Source organism: Chelonoidis abingdonii, chromosome 6 (assembly GCF_003597395.2).
Source record: "Chelonoidis abingdonii isolate Lonesome George chromosome 6, CheloAbing_2.0, whole genome shotgun sequence".
In the NCBI taxonomy this organism is placed as follows: Eukaryota; Metazoa; Chordata; order Testudines; family Testudinidae; genus Chelonoidis; species Chelonoidis abingdonii.
Genome location: NC_133774.1, coordinates 131,356,673 through 131,383,539, shown reverse-complemented (window position 1 = coordinate 131,383,539; position 26,867 = coordinate 131,356,673). Strand labels below are relative to the sequence as shown.

General features: G+C 39.7%; 1 protein-coding gene across 10 annotated transcripts in view; it reads right to left on the bottom strand.

Moving 5' to 3' along the window:
* The window catches only part of PIGG (phosphatidylinositol glycan anchor biosynthesis class G (EMM blood group)), a 136,461-nt gene that overhangs the window by 36,195 nt on the left and 73,399 nt on the right, over positions 1 to 26,867 (bottom strand). For 7 of the 10 annotated variants that reach the window (XM_075067410.1, XM_075067408.1, XM_075067411.1 and 4 more), the window contains 3 exons: positions 21,808 to 21,999; positions 10,668 to 10,977; positions 6,546 to 6,709 (listed from right to left, as the gene is read on the bottom strand). In XM_075067410.1, coding sequence (XP_074923511.1) covers positions 6,546 to 6,709; positions 10,668 to 10,977; positions 21,808 to 21,999 — 666 coding nt within the window. Of the gene's footprint in view, positions 1 to 6,545; positions 6,710 to 10,667; positions 10,978 to 17,565; positions 18,238 to 20,499; positions 20,553 to 21,807; positions 22,000 to 26,867 lie in introns of those variants that run through there. The other 3 variants (XM_075067412.1, XM_075067413.1, XR_012656174.1) reach the window with 3 other exon arrangements.

Below are 26,867 nucleotides of genomic sequence, written 5' to 3'. Positions count from 1 at the left end.
GTAAGTATAGTGGTCAGTAGGTTTCCAGTATAGGGTGGTGTTTATGCGACCATCACTTATTTGCACTGTAGTATCCAGGAAGTGGATCTCTTGTGTGGACTGGTCCAGGCTGAGGCTGATGGTGGGGTGTGAAATTGTGGTTGATGGTGGGGTAGAATTCTTCAAGGGCCTCCTTTCCGTGGGTCCATATGATGAAGATGTATCAATGTAGTGCACGTAGAGGAGAGATGCTAGGGGATGAGAGCTGAGGAAGCGTTGTTCTAAGTCAGCCATAAAATGTTGGCATACTATGGATCCATGCAGGTACCCAGAGCAGTGCCGCTGACTTAAAGGTATAAGTTGTCTCCAAATCTGAAATGGTTGTGGGTGAGGACAAAGTAACAAAGCTCAGCCACCAGGTGTGCTGTGGTCTCATCAGGGATATTGTTCCTGACAGCTTGTCATCCATCCTCGTGCGGAATATTGGTGTCAAGAGCTTCTACATCCATGGTGGCCAGAATGGTGTTTTCAGGAAGCTCACCAATGCATTGTTTCCTCAGGAAGTTGGTGGTGTCTTGAAGATAGCTGGGAGTGCTGGTAGCGTAGGGTCTGAGGAGAGAGTCCAATTAGCCAGATAATCCTGCTGTAAGAGTGCCAATGCCTGAGATGATGGGGTGTCCAGCATTTCCAGGTTTATGGATCTTGGGTAGCAGATAGAATACTCCTGATCGGGGCTCTAGGGGTGTGTCTGTGTATATTTGTTCTTGTGCTGTAGCAGGAAGTTTCTTGAGCAGATGGTGTAGTTTCTTTTGGTGGTACTTAGTGGGATTGGAGGACAGTGGCCTGTACAATGTGGTGTTGGAGAGTTGCCTGGCAACCTCCTGTTCATAATCTGACCTGTTCATGATGACTACAGTACCTCCTTTGTCAGCCCCTTTGATTATAATGTCAGAGTTGTTTCTGAGGCTGTGGATGGCATTGCGTTCTGTACGGCTGAGGTTATGGGGAAAGTGATGCTGTTTGTTCACAATTGCAGCCTGTGCATGTCCGGGGAAGCACTTTATGTAGAAGTCCAGTCTGTCATTCGACTGTCAGGAGGAGCCCATGCACTTATTAATTATTGGCAGTGGACCACATATACCCTGACTGAGTTGACCTTGTCTACCACTGGTTCTCCACTTGTAAGGTAACTCCCTTTTCTTCATGTGCCAGTATATTTATGCCTGCATCTGTAATTTTCACTCCATGCATCTGAAGAAGTGGAGTTTTTACCCACGAAAGCTTATGCACAAATAAATGTGTTAGCCTTTAAGGTGCCCACCAGACTCCTTGTTGTTTTTATGACTATAAACTGTTAGTATTGCAGTTGGCTCTGCTCTGGGACCTCATCAGTACCTGTATTTATTCTTGAACAGAACCACTTCATCCTATGAGAATTAATTTCTGCAGCCTTTGCAACTGGAGTTGGAAATGCTGGTCGCATAGAATAGCTTATGAAATTTAATAAAGCATCAGATACTGATGTTTTTGTAATAGAACGCCACCACACAGGCAATCTCTCGGAAGCACAGTAAACAGGTGGTAGGTCTGCAGAGACAGTGGAAACTGCTTGGCAAAATAAACCATGCACTACCGAATCTACTTCCTATAAGATGTAAGAGGAAAAAAAACCAGGAGATGAGATACTGTAAAGTCTAAGATCAGAATTTTTGGTGGAAGCCAGTAATCCATAGGCACTCTGCTTTTGACTGAAAATCACGTGCAATGAAAGAGCAGCTACAACATCCAAATATTGAACACCAGCTTCTACCACCTTTATTCCTGTCAGGTAGGAACAAATAGTTCAAATAGTTCTCTTGGTTCTGGTAGAAACAGTCACATAGTAAGGTGCTACTCAGCATGACTGGGAGTGGCAATCCAGACCCAGCTATTTAACACAGTGACCATTCGTTATGCATTAGTACTGGATCTAGCACAAGGAGGACCTGTCTTACAACTGAGTCCTTAGACTGCGCAGTACAGAACTTATTTCTGCCATGCAGGACTACATTTCTTGAATATTTTAAATCCCAATCCCCTTAGAGCAGTGCTTCTCAAATTTGAGACACCCCTTGTGTAGCGCAAGCCCCTGGTGGGCCAGGCCAGTTTGCTTTCCTGCCCCATCCGCAGGTCTGCCCTATTGCGGCTCCCACTGGCCACGGTTCGCTGCTCTGAGCCAATAGGAGCTGCTGGAAGCAGCATGGGCCGAGGGACGTACTTGCCATCACTGCCAGCAGCTCCCATTGGCCTGCAGCGGCGAACCGTGGTCAGTGGGAGCCGTAATCAGTCGGACCTGCAGACGGGGCAGGTAAAGAAACCGGCCCAGCCCACCAGGGGCTTTCCCTACACAAGCGGCAACCCTAGTTTGAGAAACACTGCCTTAGAACATGCACATCCTGTATCTGTTAGTAAAACTTTTAAAATAGATATTTATAAATTCAAGGCTCACTTCTACCCACTGCCAACTGCACTGTGTTTCATCTCCTGAAGTATGGATGCATAGTTGTCCCACAAGGGGAGGAGATGACATTTATGTTTCAGTCAACTTTGAAGCAACTTGTCATGCATTTGTGACAAGTGATTGTAGGCAACCCTGGTTGGCTGAATGGTTCTTGCTTAGAAACAGATGACCAAATCCTGCCTTAACCCACAGACTGTGTAATAATAGTGGTAGCAATGGGTCACATGGGCCAAGAGCGAGGGCAGAAATAGGCTCGTAGGGGTATGTCTACGCAGTGTTTTGGAGCCCACAGTAGTGAGCCTTCCAGTCTCAGTCAACAGACTCAGGGTAGTGCTGTATAGCCAGCACTTTTAAGGTGCAGCCCAGGCTAGAGCTCAGGCTCTGAAGCTTGCTCCCACCCTGGCTTCGGAGCCCGAGCTCTAGCCCAAGCCACAACTTCAAACAGGGTATTAGCAGGAGCCTTGTTAGTCCAAGTCTGTCAACTCTGGCTGGAAGGCTCGCTCCCATGAGTTCCAAAACACCAGTGTAGACAAACCCTAGGAGACTTAACTGGAAATGTCAAAATCTCAGATCACTGGAATGCCCAAAAGGGTGTCAGTTGTGCAATGTTAGCTTCAAAGGAAATTCACCTGCCTCTCCTGTAGTCATAATGTGTTGTGAGAGCTCAAAGAAAACAAGATATTTGGTAGTCCTTTCCCATATTGTTAACACTTATTCCTAGTCTCAAGCTATTTCCAGGCATGCATATGCACTACACAAAGAGACATGTAGATATTTCTGGTGTAGGTTTTAAAATTGGCCAGGCTTACTGCAGGAGGCAGGACCTGAATGAGCAGCATGGATTCCTCCTCCTCTATAATGTTATTACATTAACATGGTGGGAACAATTCTTTAGCTTCTTCTTCCAGAGGCTGATGGACATGAGCAGCAGTAACAGCATTTTAAAAAGCAGCATCATTTCTGCAATTCAGAGAAAATTCTTGCTTTGCCTCTTTATAGCTAAGAAAAATTGACTTTGAAATGGGTTGTATGAGCATTGCACGTCATTCAATTTATACAGGGGGTAAACGGATTACTTTAGATAAGGTACAAGCTAGGGATAAAACTGTCAGAAGGTTAAATGGAGAAGGAGCTGTCTTGCACTACAGTATTTCCTCTAGCCAACATATCCTCATTTTATTTTGTCAACACTGTAATACTTTTACAGTAACTTAAGTAATAAGTCCCTTAAGTTATTTCTGCATGCCTATTAGACTAGCAACAAACAGTTTATTGAATGACACATTACTGTTAAAAACATTAAACATTTTATAGTTATTAGCATACTATTGTTCTGTGCAATTTCCATCTACAATATCTGAAAAGGCACTCTCATTCAACTGAATGTCTACTCTGCCAATATGAGTACAGAATATTTATTAAAATCTAAGATTATGAAGGTTGTAAAACCATTTTTCATTTCCGGGTTCCAGGAGATATCCAACAGTACACACTGAAATCAAAGCTCATCAGGCCAATTAAAATATTGATTCAAACTTTTTAAAGAATTTGAAAATCAGTGAGTGGCACAACAGGAAATTGGAAAGGCAGAAGCAACTTTACTGCTTCTCTAGGCACATTTAAAAATGCCTCACAAAATATTTTACAAGAGGTCTATATAAAGAATGTTTAGAACATAAAAGGATTTTTAACAGCTAAAGTCGCAATATGTTTAAGTAGTGATTCAGACCCATTGACCCCTTTCCCCCCTCCAGTGTTCCAGCCTTAATTCCAAGGAAAGTGGACTCTGAGCAAAGAACATAGCCTTTGAATTGCTAATTACAAAACCCTGGGTTAAAAGGAAAAGATACAGGGTATGTCCACGTTATAATTAAAAACCTGCAGCAGGTCTATGCCAGCTGACTTGGGCTAAGTGACTGTTTAATTGCAGCGCAGACGTTCGAGCTTGGTTTGGAGCTAAGGCTCCAGGACCCTGCAAGGTGGGTGGGTCCCAGAGGTCAGGCTGCAGCCCAAGCCCGAATGTCTATACCACAACTAAACAGCCCCGCAGCCTAAGCCCCATGAGCACAAGTCTGCTGGCATAGGTCAGATGCAGGTGTCTAATTGTAATGCAGACAAACCCAACCTGACAGTATCTGCAGCACCCAGATTCAAACAAACCCTGAAAGGCTAAAGATGCTGCAAGCTCTACCTAATATATTCAGATGAAACACTGGTCTACTGCATTTGACCTTAACCAATCAATGACAACAAACAATGGCCATATATCTAAGTGAGCTATAGAGCTGTCCAAAGGGAAAACAGTTCAATCAAGTGATGTCACAGTTCAGAACTAAGCATTGGCAGAGGTGTTTGACAGACGCTTAAGCCAGCCCTACGCCTGGCTCAAACCAACGCTATTAGTCTAAGGGCTGGTCTACACTACGGGGAAAAATCGATCTTAGATACGCAACTTCAGCTACGTGAATAACGTAGCTGAAGTCGAATATCTAAGATCGGATTACTCACCTGTCCTCACCACGCGGGATCTATGTCTGCGGCTCCCTCTGTCGATTCCGGAACTCCGTTGGGGTTGGTGGAATTCCAGAATCGATATAAGCACGCTCGGGGATCGATATATCACGTCTAGATGAGACGCGATATATCGATCCCCGAGCAATCGATTGTAACCCACCAATACGGCGGGTAGTGTTGACGTAGCCTAACTTTCATCCACAAAACACAGACATTAGAAGACACACTTAGAGACGACGTTTGACTTGGAAATGCTAAATATCAAGACCTCTCTTACTTATGTGCTGAGGTTAGGATTCTGGTTTCTGTGACAACAGTAAAGGAGATCTCAGTTTCCTATAGCAGAAACTAAGTGTTTCCCCCACACTATTTGTACACGTGTGATATCAGCTGCTCCAGAAGCTAACTGAACTTTGCATCTGGGTCTTGGAAAGTAAATGACGTTGATTTTCAAATATTTATTTTTAAAACGTATTTGCATTTTAAATTTATAAATATATTCCGGAATTGGAGATTTATCCTTTCCAATGGTCAACAGTACAAAAATGATTTTGTTAAATACTTTGCTAATTTCCGAGTGTAAGTGTTCCTGATTTATACAAAATTATGTACTAGGCCTAAAACTTCAATTTCTTTGACAGAATTTAAAATTTCTAAAAATAAATAGTTACAAAAAACATGCAGCATTTTCTTTAATTAATTCTTTAAACTCCGAATGGATTACTCAGTGGGCCATTGCTATGGTTACACTGATAAAGGAAGGAAAAATTTGTTCAGTTTCCAAAAATCCAACCTAAATCTGAGAAATATTTTTGCTGCTGCAGAGGCATATTATTCAACCAAATCAATACGAGCTTCTATTTAAGAAGCTACCTCAAAAACACTGTTAAAAAATTTTAACTTTCATCTTTGTTAAAAAAGCATTCTAAAAACATGCTGTACAAGCCATTCTCCCTTTGGAAAATCATTAGAAGACTGATACCCACCTGCATGAATACTGTACACTGCCAAATGTAAAGTTTTCAAAATATTCTTAAAACCTCTCAAATTTTAAACCTGAAACTGAAGTAAAAAAATTACAGGAGCTTTGTCTTACTTCTCTCCCTCACAGTACTACAATGATACAAAAGCTGTTTTACCCCACTGTGCTGGGCACTGACACGGATGAAGAGAGGGAGTCTCTGCTCCAGGGAGCTCACAATCTAAGTGACAAGTGAACGAATGGGGATGGGGATGGGAATATAACACCATACATATGAACATAGAGATGATTAACAAACCTGTACCAGATCCATGTTTTGGGTTGTTTTTTTTGGGGGGGGGGGGGGAGGGTGTTGAAAACATGGGAATAAAAATAGAGTAAGGAAAAGGGAGTTAGTAAGAGCAGAGAACAATAAAAAGGGCAGGACGAGCGACAAAGGGCTAAAGTTAAGGGGGTGGGGAAGGCATATGAGCTCCAGTTTCTTAAATGGGTTTACATCATGTGTATGCTTTTCTGTATCTGTGATAATCATTTATTACTTTTAATTTTATCAGCTTTTAATACAATTACCTGCTAATTTCAGAACTCAAGTAGCACAGCAAGTGAATGGCCCAAAGCAAAGGTCCTGCATATGTTGCAAATCCTGTAAGAAAAATTGCTGGTATTTCCACATAGTTGTCTAATCCCACAAAACCAGCTGAAATATCCACTGAAGCAATACCATTTGAGTTTCCCTGAAAATAAAACAAAAATATCACTTGATGTCTGAAAGGTAGAATGAAACAGTACATGGAAACATAGAATATCAGGGTTGAAAGGGACCTCAGGAGATCATCTAGTCCAACCCCCTGCTCAAAGCAGGACCAATCCCCAGACATATCAAAGAGTTTAACTAACATGTAGGTTTAAAGGCTTAGGTTTTTGAGCCCTAAATCAGTATTCTGGATTTAACTAAAGAAATTTACAAGAAAGAGGTTCTACTTTAGAGCATAAATGAGGAACACAAACAAATAAAAAGTGACTATTTGCTTGTCCTATTTTGTTTTCCTCAAATTTACCTCTTGTTTAATGAATCAACACAAAAGACTTTACACAAACAGCACAGTGAACTGTATTTGGTGATTTTAGTCTTAGCCCTGAGGAGAATGTCATCCATATCAAACTGCCATCATGCATAATTCAAAAAGAAAAAAAAAAGTTCTACAGTTAGCATTCTCAGGACTAAATTCACAGAGAGACTTTCTCTCTTTCCCCAAGAGAAGATGGTGCTTCCAATTTAGAGTTCTAGTGGATAAAGGAACAATATATGCAACTTACTACATCTGTTTAACTGGACTGTCACAAATACCTTTGTTAAATTATTCATTAAGTCTTATGTTTCCTCATTGCTGAGTAAGTCACAGTCAGCCGTTTGATCACGACTGTGCAACACTGTAGCAATGCTTTAAGAGAGTGCAAGAGACTAGGTGAGGGTGCTATAACTTCATAATAACCCTTTTGTTGATGGGATGCATCTTACTGTCAGTTGTCTATGTTTATGAATAGAGACATGCATAAGAAATAGTAGTCAACAGTCTGAATCAGGTCCAGTGTAATTTCTCATAGCACCACAAAAGGTGTTCTAAGAAGGACATGCATTCTCTAGTCTCCCAGCCTTGGGAGAGGTGTAACATTAATGGCCTGCAATAAGATGCGGGGTGGAGGGAAAACAGTAAAGGCTGGACTACAGATAAGTAGTAAGGAAGGAAACATTCTGCCTGTACGCTGATGCCAATGAGGTATGGGGGAGGGGGCAGTAGAAGATAAAATACTTCATACCATATATTATATTATTTCATGGTACTGAACTGGATTTCCAAAGCTTACAATTTCGAATTCTCTACAGAATACATACATAACTTGACAATTCACAGTGTGTTAGCTTTTATTCAAAAATATGACTGAAATTTTTCAAACACTTGGTTTACTAGATTATTATGGCATGGCGATATGGTAGAAATGGCAAGAGACGATTCATTGTTGCAGGAAAACATTCAGTGGTAATCCATCATGCTCTGGAACCCTTGAAGCATGATGCTTTTCTCACAAGCAAGAATAAAAACAAATCTTTGGCAAACACAAAAATACATTAATATGGCACATATGCTGTACAGAATAACTCCTTTATGTTCAAAAGTCCGATGGAAGGGAGCCAACCATATGCTCTGAAAACAGCATTCATTTTGCTCAAAACATGAAATTTCATATGGTCAGAAGCACTTCTGACTATTTGGAAGCTATTAGTTGCATTACCTCGAGAACATTTAGTGACACTGGCAATGTGTCAGACTAATGAGTTTCCAATCCACTTTAACACTAGTTTAATGACACAATGTTAGTGTTCTTCTGTTCGCTTTTCCTCAAGACCTGGCCTTAAACACATGCCTCTCTTTAGTAACTAGAGCATCATGCAGAATAAATAGCTGTACAAGCAGGTTGTGCAAGAAAAATCTCAGGAGTTGTTTTAAATAATTATTTGAATCCAACCATTAATTTAATATGAAATAGAAGAAGAAAGGCAAGAACAATATTCAAGGTTTTAACCTACAATTTCCTTCCTCCCTCTTGCAGGCACATTGTTACAAAGACAGTTAAAAGTAGCCAAGTCTGACCAATGCAATCAAATGGAAGCCTCATCTGCCAACGGTCATCCATTCCTGACACTTCGACATTGTAAGTGATTTTGAATAAAGTTTTACTAATATGAACCTCTCCATATATTTTCAATTGCTCTTTTCTTAATTATGAAGCTGACCGTGGAATATTAACTGAAACCTCAACTTACGAACTGGTTTTGGAGACTTTTTAAAAGACTTTACTTACTTTAAGCTGTCACTGCTTGTAAACATCAGGTTTCAGCATGAAGACAATGGTCTACACCTTTTAGGGCTCTCTATAATTAATGAAGACTAAAGTAAACTTTACTTTTATTGTCACTGTATGCTCTAAATTAAACAGGGCACTTCCAGGGAATTAATGATCCGATGGAAGGAGTGGATGGCTTGAGGTTCAGGAAAATAATGATAATCAGTCAAGCTTGTTGAAAAATTCACTGAGGTTCTTAAGCTATTGACTTACAGTAACAACCCGACACATGAAAAAGATGCTGATTTAACTGTATTAAATTTGTTACAGTTGGTTAATAAGCTTGATTTTTTTATTTATTTTTTCTTCATCTTCTAAAACAATGTAGCAATTAAAACGAAACAGCAACATGAGTCAAAGTAAGCCGGCTTTCGCATCTTCATCTCAACAACACCCTTTAATTATACTGCTCCAGTCACTGGCAGATTAACATCTTTCCTCTAAAGATAACTAATTCCCCAATTTTTATAATAAAATATCATATATAAAAGTTAAGAAAGTGTCCCTGATAATTTTCCTGATGAAAAGCATGGCCAGCAACCCTCCCACCTCATATAGAATATATTCCCATACAGCAGGAGAAAAAGCCACAGCAATTCCTTATGACTGAACACCCCCCAATGTCTCTCTCATTCAGAAGGAAGCCAATCCAATCAACAGGGATGGAAATGCTCGTTGAGGCAGCCAGGGACCAACACAAAAAGCAAAAAGAGAGGGGAAAATGTCACCAAGATTTTACGTGCCAGTGTTTTTGCCAATGTTACAGTTCAAAATGAAGATATTTAGTGGAGTTACCTGATCTTTTCCCCATTTGGAAAAAAACAGTGGTGTTAAATATTTATACTATGGCAGGAAATCAAAGCACTTCTGAGAATTTGGCAAAACATCTCAAATTATTTAACAAACAACTTAATTAACATGGACCATAGAAGTTTTTCAAAAGCTTTTAAAATTTTCATGTTAGTTCACTTAGCCCTTGAGTCTTCCCGTTGCCCACTTAAACTACCACCCGCTCCACAAATGAACTTCACAGATTTACTTTTGTATATACTTTATTTCTGAAGCTCTATTCCTTCAAGAAATTAGTTGATGTTATAATATTAAGAATAAAACATTCTGAAAGTTGTATCACTATTTTCAGAAGCTATCCTTCCCCATATGTGCCAAGATAGATTTTACCATATTGTATTTTATTAGTAGAAGCCTTTAGAGAGATACTAAAATAGACCAGAAAAGTTATAAATTGACTGCAATTTTATATTAGCTTAGTTCATATTCTTGCCAATAGCACTGTACATATATATATATATACACACACACACACACACAAATATATGTATACATATATACATACACACACACACAAACACACCCCGCTACCTCAATATAACGCCAACCAATATAACACGAATTTGGATATAACACAGTAAAGTAGTGTTTGGGGCTGTGCACTCCGGTGGATCAAAGCAAGTTCAGTATAACACAGTTTCACTTATAACGCAGCAAGATTTTTTGGCTCCCAATGACAGCATTATATCGAGGTAGAGGTGTATATGCAAGCTAGCACTATTTATTTGTTTTCTACATGTATGTGCAAATATTATTCCATACTAAATAGCACAGGTTGGTGGACAATAAAGTTAACTGAAACCTAGGGGCCTCATCCTGCATGAGTAGTTCCACTGACTTGAGTCTTTGCAGGATCAGGCCCCTATGGTGCAATTTAACCCAACATATGGTAGAATAACTACACACATTATTTTCATGGATGCCATATTATGAGCTTACCTGAAAATAGAAGAAAGCTTGGCCAAACCAATAATGCATAATAGTAATTTGAGCTGCATCAAATTTTAGTGGCTTCCAGATACATCTTGTCATTATCATTTGAATCAGCAGGCAAAACACCAAAACTGGCAGGTTATGGGGTCTAAATAGCAGGGCTGCTAGCAGAACCAATCCACTATATACTTCCCATAAACCAATACTCTTGGACTTGCAGTCTGCAGATATAACCTGTGATTTCAGTAAATCTTTGGTTCCAGTGAAGATTATGCCAAGAACAAAGACATAAACAAAGCGAGCTTCAATAATTCCCCTAAAAAGGAAAACCAGAAAGATAGATTAATTATTAGTATCTATTTTCACAAATCAATTTTTTTTTTTAAAAAGGGAGGTACGAGACAAAGATGATTCTGAGAAATGCATCAAAATTCAAGTGCGATCACAGGCCAAGTGTGTCATAAAATGTATTTCAAACAGAACAGCTTTAGAATATTTCAAATTTAAGCCATGTTACCCCAATAAAACAGCTTTGGCAAAGACCACATTAGTTTTTTTAATTGCTAAGTCAGCTAACGTCATTGCAATGATTTGTTACTCCTATCCAGTTCCATCTAAACTTATTAACATTCAGATGGTTTGTCGGTTTAACACATCACGAATCTTAACGTTTAAAATCCTAAATCTAAAAAGACGTCGAAAGTTTCTTTCAACAAGTAATTGTTTGGGTTACGTCAGCTCTTTCAAGTGACAGGCATTACTCAACCATGTTTTTATTTCAGCCAAACAGAGAACCAGGGTCTCTAGTTCCCTTAGAAAATCCAGCACAGTGGGCATGGATGGACTTTTCACAATAATCTCCCAATTTTAAACAGTATACACCTGACTAGAATCATTGGATGCATAGTACTACATCACCTTCAACTCTGGTAACATGTGCAAACTGCAAATTAGTAGCAGGTGAAGAGAAGTTAACATTAAGCTTGAGATTTTAAGCACACCAGATTTAGGAAACTGAAAAGTTAAAAGTTCATACAACAGGAACTTGACTAGGTTATACTTTTGACAAAGTAATTAGATCACTTTATTCAGTTAAATGTATAATCAACCTTGAATATATACAAAAGCAGCAATATGGCTTACTGTTTTATGAATATTTTCTTGTGTATTTAATTTCTCAACTTTCACATTCCATTCAGAGAATGAGTGTTTTTTTTGTGTTTTTTAACATGTAATGTTTTTATATTTTTCTTTTCTCCCCCTCCCCCAAGTACTATTGTACAAATTCACCTCTGCTTGCATATACATTTCTGCATGTGATACCTTACTGAAAATAAAGTACATGTGCGAAGAGTGGTTAAGATTTTAAAAAAATGTTTGTTTAAAATCAGGTTCTGAAATTTGTATTTAGGCACAAAGTGGCATGATATCAATTTTCATGTTTCAAGGCACAAGGAAACCACTAAAATGAGACTAGGAAGCTTCTCTGGTCAGGTTTTTATGTAACTTTCTGATATAGGGTTTCCTATACCATCCTCTGAAGCATACAATACAATCTGCTGTCAAAGACAGGTCACTGGTGGGTACAAATGGAAAGGATAAATGGTAGAAAAGGAAAAGAATTAAGGAACAACCAGGAAAAACTAACCTTTTCAAAATCAACATAAAACTTTATGAATAAATGTTGCTGACCTGTAACCCCTGACCTGATTTTAGGGAGCAATATTAAATTGCATATTTTGTGCTAAGGCATATTAACATGCATTAGGATAGTAAAATAGAAGTTAGAGCTGTAACAGTAGTAGGAAAACAAAACATTAATATCTGAGATAGGCTTTGCAGTAAGTTGAGACCTAGTAAAGTCTGTTAGTTTGTTAATTTAAGTATTGTTAGCTTAAGCAGCAGATAGTTAGCAGAAGGCCTAACATTTAGCATAAGAGTAAGTGCTTAACCTAGAGTTATACAATTTAGCAATTTATAATAGACAAGTTAATAACAAAAGAACAAACCAAATTTAATATTGGGGAGATTTTTAGTATGTGAAACCATGAGATAACCTCATTCCCATACTGGAAACAATGGAAAGTGTATCAATGCAGTATTGATGCAAACAGCTATGTTAGCAATTGAAACTCCAGTTATGGTTTTCCAGACAGCCAGACATGGATGGGGTTCAGGATTCAGTCAAATATGGTCACCAGACATGTGAGTGTGTCCAGGGGAAGGAGGCATGAGGTATTAAAAAAAAAAAAGGCATAAATACAACAGGACATCGGAATCAACAAAGTAGGTGGCAGCCCAAATGTTATTTCCACTCATAATGAACTTCCCCAAAATGATTCCTAGAGTATATCTTTTGGAAAAACATCCAATCTTGATTTAAAGATGGTCAGTTATGGAGAATCCACCATAAGCCTTGGTAAGTTATTCCAATGGTTAATTACTCTCACTGTTAAAAAATTATGCTTTCAATTTGTCTAGCTTCAACTTCCAGCCATTGGATCATGTTATACTTTTCTCTGATAGACTTAAGGAGCTTAATTAATTTAGCTTAATGAAGAGAAGGTTAATGGGTGACTTGATTACAATTTATAAGTACCAACACGGTGAGCAAATATTTAACAACAAGCTCTTCAGTCTATCACTATAAGATATGTTTTCTAACCTGTTAATTTTTCTTGGGGTTCTTCTCTGAATGCTCTCCAGTTTATCAACATTCTTCTTTAAGAGTGCAGCCATTCTTTTGGTTTTACCATTGGCAGTACTAAAAACATTTTACCAATTTTCTGTTTTAGAATATCAGAACACACCACATTTCACCACTTCTCAAGCCAAACCAGTATTTTCGGTAATGTATGCTAAGCACTTCCTACAACTGATATTTTAGTACACCCATAAATTAATCTTTACTCTCTATTTCCAGGTACCATCACAGCCACAGTATCATGCTTGAAAGCATTTGAGAGGGAAGCAAAAGTTTTTGAAAAACCTGAAGTGATCACTGGGCTCCAGAATTTTGAGAACTGCTATTCTAGAAGAAGAATGCATGAGACAAGGCAAAGCAGAACTGGAAGGAAGAGAAGGTGTCTAGATGCAAACTAAAAATTAATGGGTGCATCTCTGTTCATTGGGCAAACTGGACCAAAGTCAACATTTACTGTGGACTACTGAGCCACTCAATAATACAACAGGGTCCTAATCCATAACCGGGGCTCCTCTGTGCTATGTAATACAAATATATGAAAAATGATCAAAAATAATATTTTTAGGAAACCAAGTACAATGGAGTTTTCCCATTGCCACAATTAATCACTTTATATGTTCTGAATGGAGTGCAAACATGCCCTGCTCTATAGATACCAGAATCAATTCAGATCTTAAAGTAAACTGATTCAGGAGCTCTCAAGTGCTCAAGATGTGGTAGTCTGGATCACAACCCAACTGTGGACAAATCTGATTCCAACCAGGAAAACATTCACAAGCTTAGCCAGAATCTCCTGGAAAAAGTCAAAGCAAAACTTTTCCCTTTCAGATGCATATGTTTCAACTCTTCGTGAAACCAATTTGCACTAGCATCCCGAACAACTCTTAGCAGGCAACCTTGACCAAAGAAACTACATTTTCATATCAGAGAAAGAGACTAGAAATGTAAAAGGGAGGAGGGATTGGGCTGATTATCTGGGGCTCCAGTTCTTTTCAGTAGCACCAATGTTAATAATTTTTGGTCCTATGTTGTTCTATCAAGCCAATAAAGGCTGAAGAAACCTGACACTAATAATGTGGACTTCCTAAATAGAAAGACAAAAAAAACCATAGCCACCATGAAGCCTTCAAAGCAATTTTTTTAGCAGGCTGAGACACAAATGAAACCTCACACAACAAGGTAGTGTTCGCTTGCACATTGGTGTACTGTATTCAAGTGTTTTCCACTTAACGTCCAGGTCATATGAAAGTTAGAACTTCCTTGCATTGATTTTTTTTCCGTCTGCAAAGCAATTAGCCAGTAGCTATTGAACAGTGTTGCCTGCCAAGAGATTTTTTCCCATGTGATCATGATATATACCCTACTGACAACTTATTTTTGGAAATGAGTTCTCTCCACTCCGCTCCCCCCACGCCAAAAAAAATTCAGCTGAAAATGTCTGTCGTCCTTTAAAGGCTTTTTCTCTCCCTTGCTTATGTAGTAAATATACAGTCCTTGCCTCAGAATTTAAAATCTAGTTTAATGACAAGATGCAACAGGCGGGGAAAGGTAAATTAACAATATGTGCACGTATTTGTACAAGAAAGCTGTCTTTACAACATAGCTCACCACCTGGCAGGGATCTGCAGGCATCATGGCAGAGAGTCTTAAAGGATTTGAAGGACAGTGTTTTGGACTGACCTGAGTTCAAACAGGGCACAAAGTTGGAGAAGAAAACAGGGTTGATTTGATTTTAATCACTAGTCAGGAAGACTCGATTTAACCATGGATTTCTACATATGAGTGCATTCTTGTTGGTTCCTATAACCATAATGCATAGTCTTCACATCTCAGAGATAGATGTAGGTTTCATTTTTAGAAGGTACACACTATACATTTTTTAAGTGATGTTCCTTTCATCATCTTCAATGCAGCTTCCTCCTGAGAAGAAACACTTCTTCTCATGATGTTGTTTCACACAACTAGGCCTTGCATTTCTTTGTTGCACTGTTTGCATTTTGTACACATGCCTGTCTTACCCACAGGGAGAGGAACTTCATTAAAATATTCCCAAACTGGGTCTCTTTTACAGCCGGCTGCCATTATAAGTTTTCCCTTCTAGTGAGAGAATGGTATGGTAGATCTCAAATCAATGAAGATTACACTCAGAAAGACCTCAAGACTTCTGGAATATGCTGCTCAAACAGTTTCACTTTTGTTTCTACTCCCTCCCTTCTCACATTGATCTCCAGACTTCTCCTTGTCCAGATCTATTCTGCCCCCAACAATCTTTTCTTCATTGAACTTTTTGAAACTTTACACTTTTAGAGAGGGGTCAGGGATTGACTCTGTATACAGATTTGCAGAGGGACAATAGGGTTGAGGTCTTATTTCTCACCTCTATATATTATTATTTATTTAAAAACATTTTTGCTGTTAACAAACATGTTATCTCTGGAGAGACAAATCCACAGTTTGAGAACTGCAAAACTAAGCATCTCTGATGGTATCTTCTAGGCACAGCACGGAGTCCCATTGGGTAGATAGAAAGACGATTTAGTTAATCTATACAGAAGCCCTGGAATCCACAAGATTGGGTCCCTAATCCATGAACTATTGGAACTCATTTACAAAACTTTTCTTAAACATTACATAAATATATTGTCTCATATTATAGAATTAGAATTTATAATCCCTATTCCAAGATGAGAATGGGGCACAGGAGGGGGCTTAGGACAGGGAGTTAGGGCACAGGAAGGGGTTCGAGGTGCTGGATCTGGAGGGCACTCACCTCGGGCAGTTCCCCGCAAGCAGCAACCGGTCCTGGCTGCTCCTAGGCAGAAGTGCAACATGCAGCTCTGCGCCCTGTCCCCGCTCCAAGTGCTGCCTCCGCAGCTCCCATTGGCCAGGAACCGCGGCCAATGGGAACTGAGGGGGTGGCACCTGTGAGTGGAGGCAGCGCACAGAGCCACCTCGCCACGCCTCCACATAGGAGCAGCAGGGACAGGTTGCTGCTTGCTGAGAGCTACGCGAGGTAACCACCCCCCAGATCCAGCACCCTGAACACCCTCCCGTGCCCTAACCTCCTGCCACAAGCCCTCTCCCTCACCCAAACTCCCTCCCCTCTTATTAACCTGCATTTTTCACTTACCAGCAACCCCGGCTCCCCCAACATGCCGGATAAGACAGCTTTTACTGTATCAAGTTATTTCACTAATTATCCTCACAGGAGTCATTTAAATATATTGAGACACGTTACAAGAAAAAAATCTTTAGAGAACAGCAACAGGTGTTTCCCTTAATTAACATCTTAGATAAAAGCTGTGACTTATTTGGCCAATGAAGTTTCAAACTCGCAATTCTCCCGAACAAGCACATACATTACGACGATGGAACATCATCTTACTTTATTCACGCTACCATTTTTTAAATAATTTTTTCCATTGTCCACATTTTATCTTTTTAAATAGGCAATTAGAGGGAAAGAGAAGGGCCAAATTATTCTTTAATGGTTTTTGATTTAAAGACTATCTTAGCACAAGCCATGGAAGAGTGTGCATATTTTAATTATCTTTTTCCTCATCCACCTTGAGCAGCAGCCACAACTGGAAACTGTAGTTTCATCTTCAGTGGAGGGGGAGAGAGGAAAATTTCAGACCAGAGATTCTCTTTCCTGCAGAGTCTCCAAGGGCAGGAGAACGCTACTGAGCTGTTTCTTCTTCTTCCTCTTGTAATAACTGTCATCAAATGAGGCACCTGCACTCTGCAGTCAAGCACAGAGGAGATTGCCTCTGATCCATGACTGGACACACTGGGGCAACCTCTACTGTCCAGTGGGATATTTGAGAAGTGCAGAGGCAGAAAGTTCAAGCTTTTTGTTGCTGTTCCTTTTAATAGAGCTATTTTTCTTCCACTGATCACATAAGAAGTGAGACCAGACTATTACCACCTCTAGTATCAAATATGTTGTAAGTAGCACACATCAGATGCTATATATGAATTCTATCTTTCTTCATGTAAGCAAGGAGTAACTGTGGGATTTCTTAAAAAGCTTCCAAAAATATTCTATTATAGACAAAACTGGCAGCAATGGCAAACTAAGGTTGCCTAACACTTAATTTCAGTGGTTTGCAACTCTGCCAAATTTCCATGCTAGTCTCTGCCTTTGGCTAATTTTTTTTTTATTTTTTTTTTTTTGAGAGAGAGAGAGAGAGAGAGAGAGAGAGGTGCAGCAAAGAGCTCAGCTAAGGATTTTCAAGGATTAGGTTAGGGAAATATTTTTTTTCCCCCAATGTGAAAACAAACATTCTCCTAACATTTCCCTGAGAAGCTCTAGCATTTCCATACTTTGAAGCAGGGTTGAAATTCAGCAAGGTGGTGGTACTTAGATCAGAGGGATGCCTTTTGTTGTCCCTGTGAAATATATATTCAAACTTGTCTGAATATTAAATTTCTGACAACTGTCGTTTATCCATGTTCAACAGAAAGTTTGGCAGCAAATTTCTCCAAAGATTCCATTTGTACTGAGCATACTCAATCCCCACAGAGCTCACAGATCAAGTTCAAGGGGCTGAAAGAGCTAAATAGCATCCAGGAGGAGCAGTTGCTGGGGGATGCTTTAGTGCGGGGTACTAGAACAGGGCAGGGACCATCTCTCCTATATCTTCAGTGCTTTCCCTTGGTGGTGCCCAGGCTAAATTGGAGAAGGAAGAATCTGTCTGACTGGAATGCAGATGAATGACATGCAGCAAGGACACAGTGACATGCTAGGGGACAGGTCACAGGAGCCAGAAGAGTCTGATCCACTTGAGGACATTTCTTTCCAGACCATGGAATTGAAGCCAAGAGTCCTGAGTCAACATTCTTCTGCTATCGGTCATTGTCTGAAATTCACTGGCAAAATGTGTCTCTCTTTAGTGCCTGGCCTATAAAGAGGTTAAGAGCCTATGCTTTCTACAAATTATCCCTTTACCTCAAATAGCAGAGGTCTGGGCCGCAGATCTAAAGGTTCCTACCCTGTTAACAAACCATGTGTGGGTTTAATATGGTTCCAAATAGTGGATTTTTTTTGTTTGCTTTTTAAAAATGAGGAAATTACACACAAAAAGCTATGTTCAAATAATATTAGGATTGCAAAGTCAAGCACTTACAAGTTAGGAAATGCCAGAATTAAGGTTTCCTGCGCAATCCTAATTCAGCCCCCTTGTGCATGTACACGATACAGTCCATGATTGCATGATCACACACTTTTCTCACAGAACCTCTGCTTCATTTAGCATAAATTCAAAGGTTGTATAGTGGATGAGGCTTTTGTCTGGAGGGACCTGTGTCATTTGTTGCAGAAACTAGTTGGTGTGAGGTAAATACAGGCAGACTTACGACACAATTGGTTCCTTACAATTGTATCATAAGTCGGAACTCAGAACTGCAGTCTACTCCATTGTTGGACCGAGCGTCGTAAACTCAAAACCTGTAGTTGTAAGTTGAATCAGGGTTCAATGCAGAAGCATCGTAAGTGCCGTCTGTCGTAACTCGAACATTGTAAAGTCGAGGACTGCCTGTAATGTAGGGGACTCCAGGAACTGAAAGGATGACCACGTGATTAGGGAAATACATTGACACCAAAGATCTGAGTTCTATTCATGCCTCTGCCACCAAGCTTCTAACTGATGCTGGGCAAGTCACAAACCGAACTTTTTACAAGTGGCCACTCTGTTTCTCACTTTCTTAGTGCTCAGCTTGAGAAACTTGGGGCTTCATTTGCAGACCCACTGAGCACTCAAGTGCAACTGAAGTCAATGGAAGCTGTGCTATTAATATATGTGCTACAAAAGTAACACCTCTGTGAAGAGCATCCACTAGTGCCCAATTTTCAATATTGGCTTTAATCTCTGTGCATCTTAGTTCCTCATCTGTAAAATGGGAATATTGTCATCTCACAAGGGATCCTGTGAATCAGTGCTACACAGACATTAATGAAATCAGCAGCTATGGTGAGGAGCTCCTGAGAAATAATTCTGTATGGAATTCAGGGTTTGGATAGTGTGCAGTAAATAAGGCACAAGTAAAGAGAAATATTCAACAGCTACCGATTCAGTGAACACCATTCATTTTGTGCACTGAATGAGGCAGGGAATCCTGATGTAAAAATAGTAAGTGATCATGAAGTTACAAGTTGCTGGCGATGTACACACATAATGGGGCTGAATGAAGGTTACACAGAAATTTTTTTGACTTTCCCACCTTTTAGGTGCGTGACTTTGCAACCTTACCATTCTTTTAACATAGTTTTTATATGTAACCTAATACACAACATATATTTCTCACTTTATGGTCAAGTTATCAAACTAGGAAAAGCGTAAATTGCGAAGATCACATAGCAAATAATGAGTTACAAATAAAAACCACAGATTTCCTGATCTGCAGTTCAGTATTGGACCATGTTGCCTTTCCAGATATTTCCACCAGACTGAATCAGAGTTCCAGCGCATTTGCAAGGCAAGGTAGAAAGACCTGTATTACTGCAGCCCATACTGTATGTATTCTGCACTTCAGTCTCCTATGGCAGTCTTTTTATCTTAAAAAGATAAAGGTAGTTGGCAGTTTTAAAGTGGATGTCCTGCCAAAGCAAGTACCAGGGAAGCCCTGATGTAATGCTAAGGATAGCATAAAGACAAGGTTGAGGTGTATTGGCAGAGTTATGCACCAAAGCTTGTAGTGTACCTGCTCATTTTCAAAAAGCACTAAAATTCTCCAATTTAAAAAGCCTTGTGCCATTTCTACAACTAAATAGTTGTTTAATGTTAACATGCGAGTCTCACTCTTAAATGTGAGACTCAGTCAGCCACCACTTAACTGATTGTGAAGTTTGGTTTTATTAATTTAAATAACTTTTAAGCCACTGCATAATCAACGCTATAAATGAAAGGTCTGACATAGCAGTTTAAGCAAATCACCATAGTCCCATTTAAAATTAAGCTGAGAGAGTATAAAAGCCCTGAATTTCTTAGTCAATTCTAATTGCAATTAAGATGCTGACTATAGTGTAAATTAGCTGTCAGTGAAAGTTTTGCTCACTTTGTAAATTTAAGAACTCCACTTTCTGCAACTATTATTTTAATTTGCAGCTCAGTGGATGCAGTGAACATTCTGTTGCACATTGCAGTAATTTCCCTCTCACTGAAGGAACTGCATTCTACCCTAAGGAACTGTAGTCAGACATAAAACTAAAAATCATATTTAGCAATCAGATGTATTTCCAGACAAACACATTCAAGCACCATAGCCAGATTCTGTAGTCCAAGTAAAAGCCAATGGAGATTTTTGTATGCAGAAGATCAAATACCTTATTACTAATTAAAGAAGTGAAGTTCTCTTCAAATATCTCTACTGCATATAAAAGAAATATATGCAGCACTGGTACACTTGGCCTTAGTCTGGAAATCTTTTCCTAGGATGCTTTCCAAGGTCATTCTCAATCTCCACTTCTTACAGAGGGTCTGGCCTCTGATCCCAAATCCTGAACCCAAGCTACCCAGACTCAGGTCAAATTCTAAGTGATCTCTGCACAATTTATTCTAGCCACAAGCCAATCATCTTTCTATAATTTCCCCCAAAAGACTACAGGAATGCATTCTGGGGATTTCCCATAATTCTGATGCTCCCTTTAGAACATGTTGGAGCTGCAGGTCCAGCTATAGCACAATAAAAAATGAAAACTATCAGGTAGGTTATAAAAGAATCAAAGCTGCTCTCCTGCACTCCAAAAGTAGCTAATGCTGAGGTGTGTAAAAGCCCTTGTGAATAGAAGCATCATTGGGCTGTTTCCTCTCACATGGTAAACAACATATCACCTGCTGACAGCTGTGGTGGGAAAACTCTTAGCTTTGAAAGTTCTCAGCTGTATAACGCTGCAAGCTTTAGACTCCAAAAGCGGACATCTATGACAGCTTGACAGGGCATGTTATACAACTCTCAGCTGTAAGAAACAGAAAGGCACAGGGAAACTGTTTCCTAAATGTATTTTTAGCCTTGTAGTCGAATAGCAAACCATTTCATTGCTATAAATAAGTCAGTATGGCTTTGTTCTGTACTAAATGTAGTAAATCAACACAATAGTAAATAAAACAACAAAGTTAGTAATCTTTATAAAACAGATTAAATAATGGAAATGGAAAAAAATGGTAACGGGCTAGATCAATAAGCTGCGCCTCAAGGTAGTCAGTGTGTGTGTCAGCCTTTGACAGGTTTCCAATTTGAGATATGGTACAGTAACATGCCACTTTATTGTACTCAAAAATTATCTAAAGACATAACACGAAACTTGTTAGTCCACATCCTTAAAAGAACCATCCCTTCGCTCATAACAGCCTGATTCTAACAGAGATAACTGTGCTATTTTTCAGTATCCAAAGTGTTACGACTGTTCTAGAAGTTGATTTACATATCTGCTGATGAACTTACTTTGAGATAGCTTTGCTGTCTTGTTGCCATGGAAATACAACATTTCCAATGGCTGCCCGGTAACTGTAGACTCCCAAGAGCCCAAGTGCCATCGCTATTTTCGAAACCAGGGAGCATCTCCTCTGAACCAGAATAAAGACCATAACTAAGGAGATAGCTGCCAGAAGGGACAGTACAGCTTTATGTTCAGAACTGTAAAAGAAAAAAAAAAAAAATCTATAGTTACTGCTAAAATACAATTTAACATAGCTCCGGCTACTGTACTGAATTTCCAAATTAATCACTGCACTGACATCTGTTACTAGCTTTCTCAGAGATGTGGTCAAATATTTTAATATCTTTAAAAAAAACAATTTCCTTAATGAGGTTTTCTATTCAAGCATGCATGTTTAAAAGTAACCATGTCTCATCATATGTTAGCTAGTCTGTTTTAACTGGATAAAACAAAGTTTCATATGATATAACACAAATTCTAATTATTTAAAACCAACATTTTATAGTTATAAACATTATATACACATGGAAAATTCATGATCACTTCTATTACAGCACTCTAGTTTCTCTAATATAAGGCAGCAAGGATTGTTACAGTACTTCACACGCACCTCTTTAAATGATAACTCTGCATATATATACACATTTTATTTAATTTTAGATGTATAAAGTGTATAAAATGTTCCTTAGCCATTACACCTACGGACACACAAACAGTGTAGCACACAAGTTTTCCTCCAATAGCAAAATAAGAACAATGACCAAAACAAAACAAACCTATCAGTACAATGGGGGTCCTGGTCCATGACTATGAATGCTAGTGTTATGGTAATACAATAAATAGAAAACAAGACAGATATAGGCCTTGCATCATGCCCTAAAGATGCACAGAAGTTCTCTCTTTTAGACCAGCAGGTGGCATGAATTCCATAGTCAAGTGCTATACACTGAATACCCTGCCCGTTGCCAAATACTGAAACATAGGGAGTGCTGGCACATAGACACTATAGAAAAACCTAAATCACAATAGATAGAGTACTTCATCTGACCTCAGCTACCATCATAGTAAATGAGGAGATGACGTTTCCAGTACTGGGATCTAGGCTTTTTTTTAAAATCTGCAACTGAACTCAAAAGCCAAGCAGGAAATCAGCAGTTGAATGTCCATCTCTATATATTAATATTTTGTAGTTGTTCCAAATGCCATGACTTTGATTGCGCAGGCCAGAATCACACCTACAGTGTGAGGACCGGGGCTACACCCTGCCATGCCCTCACACTTTGAAATGCTATGGGGAAAGACTGCCAGCCTCTGGCAGACTGACACTGGACCTTGGCTGTATTAACCTGAGCTACACACTGTAGCATGGGAGTAGGCAATTGTTTCTTTCATTTATTCAATATATAGTTCTTAAATTTTGTTGTGCTTTCTTTCCTTATTACCTGCTTTTCTTTGAATTCTACAAGGAAACACAAGACAGCTATTTCAGCTACACAGATGGGAGTCAGCCACACTAGGGATGAAAGGAAAACATTCCCTCTTCATCCTTCCATGTGACCCAGTCATCTCCCCATCCAGCTTGGTGAGGCTCCCAGGGGAGGTAGTGGTCTTTGTGGGGAAGGGAGGTGAAGGGTGATGCTGGAGCATCAGGAGAAGCAAGTACATTTACTGGATGTAATCTTACCATGTCTCTTCCCCAGTAGCCTTTTTTCAGATCTTAAGAGCCTGGGAAATGTTGCGGAGGTGGTGTGGACTGCTTTGGCAACCCTCAAGATGGTATGTACACTGGCAGCTCTATATGTACACATGCACGCAATAAATCAGTTACCTACCTGTACAGTAACTGTTCTTCCATATGTGAGTGCAGACATGTATTCCACAACCTGACCTCCGTCCCCTCTGCATCAGAGTCTTAACTCTTGACATTCAGTGCAAAGGAACTCAGGTGGGCCAGGCTGGTGCTGCCCTTAAATAACCTAAGGAGAGGCTAAAAGTCAGAGACCATGAGCACCACCCCACAGGCACTGCTAGGCAAAGTTCTTCAGCTTCAGCGCAAAGGGTGTGCGCACATCCGAGTGGAACACACATCTGCACTCACATATCAAACAACCACCATTACCGGACAGGTAGGTAAGTCTTTTCTTCTTCATGTGGTTGCAGACATGTACTCCATTCAGGTGATTCACAAGCCGCATCAGTAGGAGGTGATGCTCAGAGTCTACTTAAAGAATGACCACACTCTATCTTTGAAAAGTGAGTATACTGGGTCTCTGCCATTAAAGCATGTCAGCTGACTTACTCAAACTTTAAGGCCAGAAGGGACCATCATGATTTATCTAGTCTGACCTCCTGCACATCAGAGGCCACAGAACCGCACCCACCCACTCCTGTAATAGACCCTTAACCTCTAGCTGAGTTACTGAAGTCCTCAAATCATGATTTAAAGACTTCAAGTGACAAAGAATTCACTGTTTACTCTAGTTCAAACCAGTAAATGATCCAGGACCCAACGTGCAGAGAAAGGCAAAAAAAAACCAACCCAGAGTCTCTGCCAATCTGACCTGGGGGAAAATTCCTTCCTGGCCCCAAATATGGTGATCTGTTAGACCCTGAGCATGTTGGTGAGACCCACCAGTCAGATACCTGGGAAATAATTCATTGTAGTAACTTGGAGCCTTCCCCCTCTAGCATCCCATCTCTGGCTGTGGTAGATATTTGCTCATAGCAGTCGCAGATGGGCCACATGCAATTGTAGGCAACCTCACCATACCATCCCTTCTGTAAATTTATCAATCTCAGTCTCGAAACTAGTTAGGTTTTTTACCCCCACAGCTATCCTTGGAAGACTGTTCCAGAACTTCACTCCTCTGATGGTTACAAACTTTCATCTAATTTCAAGACTTAACTTGTTGATAGTCAGTTTATACTCACTTGTTCTTGTGCCAAAACTGGCCCTTAACTTAAATAATTCCACTTCCTCCCTGGTGTTTACCCTTCTGGTGTATTTATAGACAGCAATCATATCTCCCCTCAGACTCTGTTCTGTTAGGCTAAACAAGTCAAGCTCCTTAAGTCTTCTCTCATAAGATAGTTTCTCCATTTCTCTGATCATCTTAGTAGCCCCCTTCTCTGCACCTGTGCCAGTTTGAATTCATCTTTCTTAAACATGGAAGACCAGAAATGCACACACTATTTCAGATGAGGTCTCATCAGTAACTTGTATAATGATAACAACACTTCCCTATCTCTACCGGAAATACCTTGCCTGATGCATCCTAGGATTGCATTAGCCTTTTTCACAGCCACATCACACTGGCAACTCAGTCATCAATCTATCCAGGTCTTTCTTCTCCTCCTATGTTATTTCCAACTGATAGGTACCCAGCGTATAGCAGAAGTTCCTGTTTAGTCAGTCTCTAAGAGCGTGACCTTACATTTTGCACTATTAAATTCTATTTCTATTATTCCAGTTTTCAAGTTCATCCAAATCTTCTGGTAGGATATTCCAGTGCTTCTCTGTATTGGCAATACCCCCCAACTTTGCTTCATTGGCAACTTTTATACTCTTCTTGCAGATGTGATAGTAAGAAGAAAGGCTATCATTTGACACAGATGACACAGAAAACAGATTGCCAGGGGCTCAGAGGCCCCGTAAGGGCAGTTAATACAGTATTAAGGTCTCACAAGAGAAATGGCTCTTTACAGGTAGGTAGAGACAAATGACCCCTCTCAGAAATCTCACTATAGTGGAGTTCGAGAAAGTTGACTTCCCTTGCATTGGAGAATGAAACATTGAGATCACGGCTAAGTGGACCCTCAACAAGCTGTGACACAGTCCAGAGGACTAAAGGTGTAGCAGATACTCCAAAATTTCCTGAATGCCACCTAGCATCTGTTGAACCTAGACGAATGCTGAGGGAGATGTTGCTGCTGTCGTCGTCATCCTGCGAAGTGACCCTTTATCACCAGGGTAAAAGCCCCTGGAAACACAATGCCCATTTACTGAGGTGCTTAATGATTTAGATATCTAACTTTATGCTCGAAAATTCTCATTTTAATCTCAGCTGAAATTTAGTGCATTTTGCCTAAACTACATAATGCAATTTAGATGCAACATGTTTCTGGGGAAAGAACCTGAAAAATGCCTTTCTATTCATTGCTTATTACACCAGCCATTTTTCATTATGTTTCTAGTCTCTTGCTGTTCCAATGAAGACAGAATGCATTTGTTCACTAACTTTGACCTCTTCTTTCCAGTGAGAACATAGGCAGAGTGAAAGGAATGATAAATGAGCTCATGATTTTTATTTTAGGCAAGCAAAGCCATTTCCACTTGTTTACTTTCATTTTATGAATGGGTTGTACATATCAGTACAACGTATCCAACACTCCCACAGTAAATTGATTTTTTGTTGTTAAAGAATAATACATTTTTGAAAGACACTCTCTAGGGTACATATAGTAAGCTTTGCAGCTTGTAATTATGTGTGATTTGTTTTCTTACGGGCTAGTCCAGCAATATATTTACAGTGAAATGCTCTCCTTGCTCCTTGGGCCGTTGTGATAGTGCTCTATAGGCCATGCATTTCCCCGATAAAGACAAAGCCTTGCATGGGTCTCTCAAGACCCTCTTTGGCTGACAAATAAGAAAGGTGAAAAATGCACTGGAGAGAAGCTTGTGACATAAAAACCAAGAAAATCAGAAAAAGGGAGAGGGTAGATGGTAAACTGCAACTATTCAGCACACACTACAATTTTAATGCGTTGATTGAGAATTTGTAACTGGTTTTATCACCTTTTATATGACATTGTATATGCCTTATGTTTTTGTAATGCTGTCAACATAGCTTTGGAGTTCCAAAAGGTTTGCACTGAATTCTTGCAAGAAAGGGGACAAGGTCAAAATACTATCTCTTTTACATTAAGACAATCTATTCATCCTTTGTATGGAACCAAAGGTAGTACATACATACTGTGATGGGGCAAGGCCAGATGGCTACAGTAAAGTACTGAGAAACAGGTATGTTAGCCTATTGGCATCCCAGGGGTGGGCGGGCGAAGCCCG